Source organism: Ailuropoda melanoleuca, chromosome 9 (genome assembly GCF_002007445.2).
Source record: "Ailuropoda melanoleuca isolate Jingjing chromosome 9, ASM200744v2, whole genome shotgun sequence".
NCBI lineage: Eukaryota > Metazoa > Chordata > Mammalia > Carnivora > Ursidae > Ailuropoda > Ailuropoda melanoleuca.
Window position 1 is genome coordinate 30,114,572 of NC_048226.1, and position 11,868 is coordinate 30,126,439.

General features: G+C 57.1%; 1 protein-coding gene across 1 annotated transcript in view; it reads right to left on the reverse strand.

The window, feature by feature from the left end:
- Positions 1 to 10,462, reverse strand: part of CCDC33 (coiled-coil domain containing 33) — a 90,948-nt gene extending 80,486 nt beyond the window's left edge. The window contains exons 1-2 of the mRNA XM_019803518.2: positions 10,317 to 10,462; positions 5,068 to 5,231 (exon numbers count right to left, since the gene is read on the reverse strand). Coding sequence (XP_019659077.2) covers positions 5,068 to 5,231; positions 10,317 to 10,337 — 185 coding nt within the window. The 5' untranslated portion in view covers positions 10,338 to 10,462. The remainder of the gene's footprint in view (positions 1 to 5,067; positions 5,232 to 10,316) is intronic.
- Between the last annotated feature and the right edge of the window lie 1,406 nt (positions 10,463 to 11,868).

An 11,868-nucleotide genomic window follows, 5' to 3' on the forward strand; every position in this document is an offset into this window, starting at 1 on the left:
CCGTGATCACTGTCACTATGTATTGTTGTTAGGTTTGCTGAGCCCAACACTCTGGCTGCTGAGACAAGCTCCCAGGTCATCTGTGAGTCATGCCAGGCCACTGCCTGCTCGGCCCAAATCCCTGCCCTCTGAGGCCTTTGGTCAAGGGCCACAGCCAGATGGGGGAAGACGTGGGCAATCCAGATCCCAGGAGAGGTCTTCAGACTGGTCACTGGCTCTTCTCTGGAAGTCTGGATTAGGACCCCGATGCCAACAGTCCCCTTCTAAGAGGGGCGACCACTGCACAAAGATCAAGCCAGGCCCTACCCTGGCCCATTCCACCCTGGGTGGAATGACAGTCCCTTGGTGGGGTGGAGGCCTGGGTGAAACAGCTCTAGCTAGGAGGCCTCTCTCTCCATGACTTGAGATCCTTCGTGATGGGTCACTCGGAACACCCCCTTTTAGATTTTGGAATCCTGGATCCTGGCTTGGGTACTCTCTAGTTCTGTGATGTTGGACAAGTCACAGAAACTCACCGAGCCCTTAGTAACCTCATCTGTAAAATGGGGACCATATTTTACCTCGCTCAAGGCACTAAGTGATGATGAAACACATACACGCCCCCCCACATGCACACGCATGCACGCATGCACTCCTAGAGTATTTGCCGGGAACATGGTAGGCCCTTAGTAAATGTACTCTTCTTTAACCTTCTCTTACCAGGAACTTCGCAATTGTCCTACTTTCAATACTTTCTTTCTTCATTCAATCAGTCATCAGGGTCAGAGCTCAGTGTGGGGCCAGGATAGGGGCTCGTGTATGGTATGATTAGGGTTCAGTCTGTGACCAGAGTCAGGGCTCAGTGTGTGACCAAGGTCAGTCTCAGTCAGGGGCCAGGGTCAGGACTCTAAGGCTAATGTCAGAAAACCAAAGATCCTCTGAGTGTGACTGGCCCTGATCTGTGCTCAGCCCCGCCCACTGTGGTGGGCCAAGCCTCCCCTCAGGCACACAGAGGAAGCAGCACTTCCCCTCTGGGTCCTGGCTCCGGCCCTGTTCCTTAGCTCCGAGCAGCAGGCAGTCAGAGAAGCAGCTGCCAACTGGCAGCCCAGCCACCAATCCTTTGGCCAAGGGTCAGAACCCCACAGGATGTCTCCTGGCTGGCCCTGTCCCCACACCCGGCCTGCTGGGGCACCCCCCGCCTGTCAGGGCCACTGCCTTCCTGTTCCCTGCTGTGCTCTGACTGGCAGGCCTCTCTGTGCCAGGCTGGGAGGCAGGTGCTGGGCCCTGCTCAGGACCAGATCGGTCAGGGGACACCCAGGACCTGGGCACCGGCCCAGCAGACCTGGCCGTGGAATCTGTCTTGCACATACAGCTGGGGCTCTTGTTGTCTCTAAAGAACTGAGACTGATTCCCAGGCCAGAGCACAAACCAGCCTGGCAAGCCGGGAACAGCATGGAGACCAGAACCGACATGCTGGCCACAGGAAAACAGAGACTCAGAGAGGGGCAGCGACTGGCCTGAGGTCACACCAGGAATTAGGGGCAGTGGGCCGATTCTGGGTTTTCCTGACGCCATTCTGGCTTCTCTCCACCACCCCATGGCTTTCTTCTGCTCGACCTCACGGGCCCACTATGGGCGCTAAGGAACTCCTCACTCCGCGTCATGCTTTAGACCCATCAGCATCTCCCACGGGCTCCACCACCTCCACGGCCCTCCCAGGCAGGTTCCCAGGTGAGGCACTGGGGATCTGAGGTGAGAAGTAACTTTCCCAAAGTCACAGAGCAAGCTAGAAATGGGGCCGGATTCATTCAACAATGATTTACTGACAGCTTTCTAGGCTCCAGGTACTTTGTTAAATAGCGGGGGTAGGCTGGGGAGCAAAATAGACCTGGTGGTCGCTCGTGGAACTCAAGGGGCACCACGGGGGTGGGCACGGAGGAAGAATATGCCAGTGAGCCCATGAAAGCACATCAAACACGTGGAACTGCATCTGTGACCTGCAGAAGCGTGCAGTCCCAGGGAAGCATGGAAGGCGGGAAACTTTGGCCTGGTCTGGGAGGTCAGGGAGGGCTTCCTTGAGGAGGTGACCGAGCTGGGATCCGAAGAGGGGAGGGGAAGGGAGAATGTTCTGGGGGAAGGAGCGTGAAAGGCCTAGGGTGGGAGGGAACAGGGTCTGCTCAGAGAATGGAGACACACCTGGTATGGTTGGAGCCAAGAAAGGGAGGTGCAAGCAAGTACACAACCACAACCACGCTGGGCCTGGAATCCTCTTTACCCTGGAAGCAATAAGAACCCCTGGGGTTTGAAGAGGGGCAAGATCAGATGTGCTAAGAAGAAAACAGTGTGGTAGCCTAAGGTCAGGGAGCTGGCAGAGAGAAGCAGCCAGATTTCAGAGATAGGAGAGACACTGACAAGAGGGGGATGGAGTGGAGGGAGGGTTGGGGGGTGAAAGAATGTGACCACCCACACCAGGAGGAGGATGAGATCACGCAGAGCGTACAGAGGAAGAGAAGTGACCTAGGGTTGAAACCGGGGACAGGCCAGCATCACTAAAGATGAGACACCCGGGGGACATAGGGTGAGGCACGGCTGTCACCTTGGAGAAAGTGATTTGAGTGGAGTAGTGGGGTCAGACTGGAAGCAGGGCATGGCCCTGATGGAAAGAGGCAGAATCACAAGACAGCCACACGGACTTCTTGGTCTGAGACAGTGGCATTTAGAGGTGAGGCCCATTACTAGCCGGGCTTGGGGCTGCAGCCTGCACAGGAGAGAAGTGACCCAGCCCCCAGCTAGGGAGAGCCCATCGTTACACCTGAACTCGCTTCAGCTTGAGTGGGTGAATGAGTACATGGCTCGGGGGCACTCTCAGGCCTAGGCTTTAACTCCTACCCCACCACTGCCCCGGTAGGTGTGCCTGCTGGGGACGCAGCAGGCCCAGGGAGAGGGGAATGAGGCTGGGACAGGAATCCCCGCAGGTAAGACAACGGGGGTGGAGAGAGAGCAGGCAGTTCAGCCAGGACACCAAGCTGAGGCAAGAGAAAGACGGGAAAAAGTGTTTTGAAAGAAGATGAAAGATTAATAATATTACTATATAGTAGATATACTTTAAGCATTGCAATATCCATCCTGAGAAAAAGGAGCGTGGGTGGGACTGGCTTATCCTGCCTGTGGTCTGCTTTGCTACGGGGCATGTGGCATCAGACATCCAGGGGACATCAGATTCTTTCCCGGGCTTCTGAGGGTCTGGGTCCTCCCTCTGGGGTTCCTGCCTGGGGCCAGGGGCTCGCTGTGAAAGCCCCTTTCAGGTTCCTGACAGCTGGGCCCGCGTTCTCAGAAGCCCTCCCTTCTGCCGTCATTTGCATCTCATTAGCACCGCAGGGCTGGGGGCAGCTCAGCCGCCTGGAGCCCTGGAACGCTGGCTACGGGCTGTGCCGGGCTCTGCAACCTGCCCCCTCCCCGGGGTGGAGATGGGTGCAGCCATGCGCTCTCCCGGCCGCCCCCACACCCCTCACCCTGGCTCGGTACGGCTTGGCTCCCGCTGCGCGTTCCCATGGCAACCGGGTGCCGGCGCGGGTCGCGGTGCCTGCCGTGGAGCAACGCGGCGCCCCGCTTCCCGCCCCGCCGCCCCGCCGCCTAGGCTGGCTTGGTGATAGGCAGGGCCTCAATCTCCCGAGATGATCGGCGATAATTGGTTTATGGAAATAGCTGAGGGGAGATGGCGAGCTCCCTGCCAAGCCCACTCTCCGCCACCTGTCCCTCCTCACCGCGGAAATGGAGTTGGGGGAGGGGAGGGCCGAGGAGCTGGGTGGGTGGAAATCGGGGCTTTTGAGACAAGCAAGTGTTCGACCTGTTGGTCTCCGGCACACCGTCTACCCTCCTTTCAACTGTGTGGGGTGCAGTGGCTGGCTGTCTCAGTGGCTCAGCCCCACTCCTCAAGGCACTCCTTAAGCCTCAGTGGCACCCCTAAGTCTGTGCTCGGGCCTATGCTGGGCGCTTGTGGGGGAAATGGAGGAGCGGGGATCTGTGCTCTGGAACCCCACCCCGTCTGGGGGACAGAAGAGCAGCACATGACTGTACTTATGTAACGGTGCGTCAACCCTCAGAGTTGTCCCTGCTGTGGGGATCCAGAGGAGGGAGAGCTCAACTCTGGTGGCTGCCTGGAGGAGGTGTCATGAGTAAGGCTTTGAAGGTGGCATTTCAGCAGGTGTTGGGAGGGGGCTGGGGCAGGCACTCCCCCAAGAGGAAATGTGGGCCAAAGCCTGAGGCAGGCCCTGAATGACTGTTGGAATTGGTAGAGGAGGGGAGGTGTAGAGTAGCTTGTGGGGTGACCCTGGTGGTTCCCACTGTTTACAGAGGGGCTCAGGGAGGACGAGCTTGTGGGAGCACTTACCACACACTCCCTTGTCATCAAGATTGAACACGTCCAACATCCATACCGGAGGCTGGCTGGCTGGACACTATGTTGCCCCTTGATGCCCTTCTGGGAGGAGTGAGGCCCCTAAGGTGGGCAGCAGGCGTGAGACATGCAGGCAGGCCTCACTCGGGCACCGGGCTGTGAGAAGTGTTGCCCTGATGGCTGCTGGCTGGCGGCGGGCAGGCGGTGCGTTAAAGACCAGAATTAGGGAACCCCCATGATAGAAATGGCAGGGCCCGAGGATGAGAACGATCGTGAGGACCTACCCCAGAACTGGACATGGTGGGATCGGGCACCCAGAGGCCAGGAGAGGCAGGCTCAGGTCTTTTTCCTCTGACCACCACCTCACTCCGAGCCCAGGCCAGGCCTCTATAACCAGAGGCCCTGCCTCCCTAAGGTCAAACTGCGGTCAAACCCTGCCCCGCTGGCTGTGGGATCAAGGAGTGGCTCTTCCTTCCTTCCCCAGCCCTGGTGAGCAGCTTCCCGCACAGCAGGGAAGATGTCAGGCCTCACATGTACGGAGCCTACAGCCCCTGTGTGATTCACACTTGGCTTTCCCCTCCGGGTATCACAGTCCCGCCCCCAACTTTGGCTGCTCATGTTCCAAACATCCACACGCTGGTTTCTGCTCACAGCCGGACAGGAGCCCCGGCCCTACTCCCAGCACTACTTACACCACCACATAGGGCCACGGCTCGGAGCCGTCCTTGCAGGTGGGCAGGTTGGTGGCCCCGTGGACAGTGACCATGATGGTCTCCTTATTAGAGGGTGACAGGTGGCTGGGGACAGATTCCACACTCCGGAGGGTGTTCAGGGGCTCCTCTGGGCTCTCGGTGACCTGTGGAGAGAGCCAGGGCTGAGTGGCCTCCTCTGGGGGGAGGGGTTCCCTGTCCTTACTGCCTCCCTATGAACTCCAGCCCCTCCCTGCTCCCCTCCAAGTGCCCTTCTATCTATCATCCCCCACCCGGTTTGGAACTATAGGGCACTTGCCTTTGGCCCCATTTTCTCCCTGCCTCTGTCCCACACCCCATGTCCGCCTCAGCCCTGTGTCACTTATTGCAGAGGGAGACGGGCCCTCACCTCTCAAGTCCAACCTTGCCACTGAGCCCTGGCTTTTGCAGGTGCACGGCCCTAATTCCTAAGTCCTGCCTGCTTTTGAGGTCCTAGCAGCTGGCCTTCTTCGGTCTCTGTAACCGCAGCCCAGTCCACCTGTCATCTTAGGTCCTTCCCGTGCACAGCCCTATATAAAGTTTATTCACATCCATGGGATCACAGAGGCTCCTCTATCTTCCACCCAGGGAACCTGCAGACCAGGAGGGTGGAGAAGCCCCTGCCTGCTCACGGGGCCTCGAGGCTGGTGGCCCCAAGCAGACACACAAGCAGGGGCTTCAACAGCTTGGGGCTTCAGGGCCCAAAGGAACATGGTATTGAGAGCTGCCGAGAGGAGCGGGGCGGGGTGCATGGCATCAGGGAAGGCAGCTGGGAAGAGGAGGCCTTCAAGTGTTGGGAAGACATGCATGGCTGGAAGGACAGGCTGGAAGCAGGAGCAGGGCTGAGAGGTGGGGAGGGAGCTCCCCATAGCTCGGGGCAGGCTCATTTTGATTCTGGAGACAGGAGTAGTCAGGGAGGATGGCAGAAGCAACAGTTTGTGAGTAAACACTGTGGGTTGGGGAGGGGTGTGGACATGCGGACGTGCGGCTGCCGTGGCTTGGGCTGGCCTTCCTCTGCACTGGCGGGCTGACTCTCCCAGTGCCTGGACTTGGCACGGATGACCTAGATTTACCCTTGCTAGGCCTCACCAAGCAGGAGGCTCCCCCATCCCTGTCCCTCCTGCTAATTAATAGCACTAGCTGACGTGAGGGGCCACAGAGGGACCCTCCTGGCCCGGTGAGAGAGGCAATGGACCCCCTCAGCTTGGAGATGGGGCCCTGAAAGGTGACTGAGGGTTGCCCTTTTATAGAAAGTTCAGCCTGTCAGAACCTGCATTCCAGGGCCGGCCCTGGTGGGGGTAGTCCTCAAAGTGGGAAGTGTCCATGGAGACTGAGAACAACGTAGAGGGGAGACAGAGGCCAGGAGAAGAGTAAGGACTGGTTCTGGGGGCCGGCTTTGGGGCCGGATTCCCTGGCTCAGGCCTGCTGAGCACTGAGTGTCAGGAGAGCTGGGTTTAAACCAGCAAGGCCCCTCACCACCATGGGACCTGAAGTTGGTCATGCTCCGAGAGTCAGTTTCCCCAACGGGATGTTGTGGGCTTGGAGCAGCCGGTCCGGAACCTACCCAGGTTCCCCACACATTGTCTGCTCCCAGCCGGGCTTGGGGGTTCTGGGCACAGTGGCTCCTGGCCTCTGGAAGCCTCCGGGCAGCGGGGAGGGAAGGACCTGAGGACTTGGCCAGCTGTTACTCTCTCAGTTCTCGTGACGGTGGCGGGGCTGAACGTTATATGAGCCCCGTGCCCCTCCAATCCGGCAGCATGTCCTGCCAGCCCTCCCTTCGAACCGCGTCTAGAATCTGACCCCTTCTCACCATTTCCACCTCAAGCATGCAGGGGCACCACACGGGATTTCTGCACTCCTGATGGCTTTCTCGATCCCTTTCCGGCCCTCCCCCTACCCTGCCCACCTCAGAGAGCAGCCGGAGGGATCCTTTACAGATTTCAGTCAGACCAGGTCTCTCCTCTGCTCCAAACTGTAGCTCCCTGTTTCATTCAGAGCCTCACGATGGCCTGTAAGGACCTACACGCTCTGGCCCAGAAAACAGACTTGCCTCATCCCTGGGCCCCTTGCCCACTGGCTCGAGCCATGCTGGCCTCTCAGCGGTTTCTCGCACGCCCCTAGCTGGCTCTTGCCTCGAAGCCTTTGCCTGGGCCGTTCCCGCTTCCCCTGCACACCCATCCCCGTGGCTTGCTCCCTCACTTCCCACAGGTCTGACGTTATCAGAAAGGCCTTCTCGGTACAAGCTGTGGTCCTTGCCTAACGAGATGACTAATTAGGAGGTGAGAACCCCACCTCCCAGCCCCAGAAGTGCCAGCCCTACAGAGAGACCTGCCCCCCTCTGACTGAGGAGCGCCCCCTCCCCAGGACCCCGTGGGGCCTGCCACCATCTGTGAGGTGTTGAGAGTTACCCTCCCCCCTCTCCCCTGTTCCCTTGCCAGACCAAGGTGGGAGGAGGGGAGGGAGGTCAGTGCTCAGAAGGAACCCATACAAGACGGGATAGAGGGGGACCTGGGAAGGGGGAGGCAGACACAGAGCCACCCCTCCCCTCACAGGTCAGAGCTGCTCACGGCTGGTCCCCCATAACCCACTCCACTCTCCTGCAGGTTAGGCTCCTGGCTTAGGGGTGTAGGAGCAAGACCGGCAGCCTGGGGTGTTGAGAGTTGTAGGTATCAGGCCAGCTCTGCCCTAACTCCCTGTGGGGTCTTCATTTTCCCACCTGGTCAGTGGGGATATCTGGGATGGTTTGTAATTCAGTCTTCCCCGTTACAGGCCTGAGGTTCCTGCGGTGAGACCAGGAGAGGTGACTCATGTCTCCTCAATGCCCCAAGTCCGAGGAGCAGCCTAGGATGGTGGCTCCATGCCCCTTGTGGCTGTGGGGGTACGGGGCCTGTCTCCAGCTTCCTAGGGCCACAGAAGTGGGTTCCCAGCAGCATGGCAGCTGCCCAAGGGCTCTTCCTGACTCCCTGGTAGCCCCAGAGCCCGACCAGTGATTTTGCAGACCAGGCCCATGAATTGTGCCCCCTCTCTGTCCTCTACCCCCTCGGTGCCTTCCCTTGTGGGACAGCCTTCTGGGAAATAAAGCTTCCAGGGGGGTTAACAAAAACTGCTGGTGCTTCAGTTCTGGGCCTGAGGCCAGCTGCCAGCCTGGCGCCTCCTGGTGAGGCCTGCAGGCATGTGCCCGCTGGGCAGGCTGGGCCCAGGGCCAGGGAGGCTTGGGCCCAAGTGGGAGGCATGGAGCGGGGGCTGTGGGCCAACCTGTCTGCCTCCCCTTTCTGCCTTCCTACGTCTGGACGAGAATCTGCAGGCTTCCTTCAGAGATGCGCCTGCATCAGGACCAATGCCCCCCCCCCCCGCCCACCGGCTTCAGTTTCCCAGCTGTAGCATAAAGGCTTTGAGTTAAAAAATGGTCCTTCATGTTCCTTCTAGTGTGAGCGTCTAAACGAGTTATGATGGCCTTGGTGGGACCCTTTCCTAGGCGGAGAAACAGGCTCTGGGAGACAAAAGCCCTTGTATCTGAGCACGGCCCTTAGCTAGCAGGCAGAGCTGGAAGGGGGATGGGGTCCGTGTCTCCACTTCGTGAGGTCTCTGCCCTGCTCTGGATATGTCAAGCTTTCTACGTACGGGCCACGACATCCATGCCCTTGGGCTCCTGGCCCGGGTAGCCAGTACTTGTCGGGACTAGCAGTAGGAGCTGTGGTAGTTGGAGGAGAAGACACTCTTCCAAAGATGACACAGAAGTCAGAACTCCTAAAGGAAAGGATTGATCGCTTTGATTGCATTAAATATCCATACCAAGTTCTACAATAAGCCCCAACTCACCACAATACAAAGAAAAGACAAACAGGAGAAAATATGTGCAATGTATATAAAAGAATGAATATCCTTAACACAAGGAGAGCACTGAAATCTGTAAGCATCACCACGATAAAGCACATGGAAGATTCACCGAAGAGAAAATACGAGTACATTCTACTGTATACACGACATAAACAGCCTTCTAGGGATTCTACTCATTGAAAATGTTCCGCAAAATTATGAATGAGATAAAACAAATCTGGCTCCTTCTCAGGGCTCCCATGCATGCTCCGTGGATCCCCAAATCCAGCTCAAGTGGGCAGGTAGGAATGAGCTTCGGGACCAGCTGGCCGCTTAGGGCTTCTAGGTCAAGCCAGCGGGTGTGGGGGTGGGGGGGCTGGTCCGGAGTGTGTGGCATTCCAGAAAGCAGCTGAAAGGGGAGGGTGGAGTCAGGGGGAGGAGCCAGCTGTGGGTAGAGAACACCAGGAACCAAAGACACCCAAGTCAAGGGTAATAAAGTAGAAACCTCAGTGGGGGCACCCTAGCTGTTTGGTTCAAATCTAACCGCAAAGACGCTGGTCCCAAGTTAGCAAATACCTGGTGCCTTTGGTCTTAGCTCATTCTGAAATCTCTGTTGGTACCTGGCACCATCGAGGGCATAGGCTCAGCCTCGCCAGTTAGCAGAGGGTCAGGGAGGCCTCATATTGAACTGTTCGTACTTTTTTCTTAAAGATTTATTTTATTTTTTGAACTGTCTACGTTTCACTGCACTGAGATTTTAGTCCCCATCTGGCAGGGTCTCGCCGATCTGTCCTGGCAATTTATTAAGCACCTACTACGTGTCAGGCGCTGTGCTGAGTGGGGATATAGCCGTGATCACAACTGAAAAGAATCCCTTCTTTCTAGGAGTTGAGCATCTGCGGCTTGGGGCAAGGGTCTGGGCCAGGGCTGGAAGGGCCTAGGACAGTGGAGCATTTTGCAGTCCCAGGGCAGCGGCCTGGGAATCTCCTAGAAGATCTTGGAGGGTGATGGCGAGCCATCTCATGGGTCTCTGAGCCTCTGAGACAACAGGGCAAAAACTCCTTTCCAGGCTATGGGTTGGGGGACATACTATACCCAGTTCAAGCTACATTCTTCTCTGGGTCATGGGGATACCAGGCAGAAGCAACCGGGTAAGGGTAGTGGAAGCTGATAACACCTGCAAGCACACCAAATTTCAGCCCCCACATGGCCCGAGGGTACAGCCTGCCTGGAACCTGGAAACAGCCCAGAGACCACCTTGCTCTCCAGGCAGCAGCTGTGAAAACTGAGACCCAGAGAAGGGGAGCTTTTGTCATGACTTATAAGCAAATGAAACAAGGGATTTTGAAGGAGAGATGAGCTCATGCAGGTGCATGACCCACTTCCCTAGGCCTCACCTTTTTCTTTTTCCGTCCCATCCTCTTGGGGGCAGGAGTGTTTGGCCTTGTTTAACAATGGTGGGGACCAGTACCTGATATTGGTGGGTGGTCAGGCATCGGGCCTGCCCAGACAGCTGGCCTGAGCGCCTTGGAGTCTTTGGGGCTTGGCCAACAGTATGGAGAGTCAGTGTTGTCTTTGGGGTGCTGGCCCTGGGACCTCGACAGGGGAAATGGGGATGGGATGGGCAGGTGGGGCAGCCTGGAGCTTTCTCAGTAGCGAGACATTCTTCCAGTGGAGCTGTCCTCAGGGCTGGGGGCCATGACCAGCTGTGTAGGGGTCAGCAGCTGAAACGACTGGCTCTAGGTACCCCCAAGAAGGTAAAGACAGGGGTGTGCCTCTCTCTGTCCAGACCTGGAAAAGCCCGGAGGGGTCACCTGGGCAACACTGTGTGACGTCATAGGGGAGGGCAGAAGTCACATAGGTAGAGTCCAGGTATCGTGGGGCAGGGGCTCAGAAGCCTTCTCCCTGTTTTTGGAGCTGGGTCCTGCCTGCTCTCTGGCATACTCAGTCCTCACCCTCCCTGCTCTTGGTACCCCAAACAGCTCACCAACCAAGATTCACCAGTGGCTTTGTATGCCCAGCCCCACTGTGGAGACCTAGACACTACTCACAGGAAGTTACAACTGGGTTAATAATAACTATTTCTATGAAGGAATCTGCAGCCATCCTACCTCTTTGGGGGCCTGTAGTCTCTCATTTGTTTAACAATAATAAACACAAAGTTCAAGAAAAGGGTTTCCTCTTGGAGGCTGGGTGGGAATAGGGCAGAGAGAATGGGGAATAAGTGGGTATGTTATTGTAACGTCTCTTAGATTGGGGGGTCGGTTAATGGGTGTTCATTATATTGTCAAAAATAAATTATAAATAACTAAAGAGGGCCAACAATGGTTCTGGGGTATGGACTCAATATTATGACGAATCCAATTCTGAGCTGCACAGGAAATTATTACAAAGATATCAGTTCTTTTACTGAGCACTTCCTCTGTGCCAGACATGGTCCTAAGTGCTTCTCTGTGCAGCAAGAGGGCAGGAGGAGGAGTGATTGGCCCTTGGCCTGGGATGAGGTCTGCTCCGAGGGGAGGCTAGGTATAAACTTGTCCTGGAAGCATCGTCAGGAATCCTGGGCTAGCAAGCATGAGATTTGGGGGTACTGGGTGGGGTTGAGAGGTGTCCAGAAGACTCCTGTGGCCTGCCTCATTCTTTTGCCAGCTGTTTAGACCCCATATTGAAGGTTTTTCCCATTTTTCTGAGTCTGGGGACCGAGCACTGGCCCATCCTGGCAGCAAGAGGCAGGAGCTCATGGCTTTGTGGAGGCCTGCTCCTTCCCCTCCGCCCTTAGTCTAGAGAAAGGCAGGGAGGATGTGGCTCTCCCCAATTCAGAGACAGAAAAACTGAGGCCTCGCCAATGATTGGACCTGGAAAGACCAGCCAAGGTCATCCAGTTGGCTGGGGATGAAACCTGGGAGTCCCACTCCCGGTTTTCTCCCTCCCAGGCCTTCCCCTGCCTCC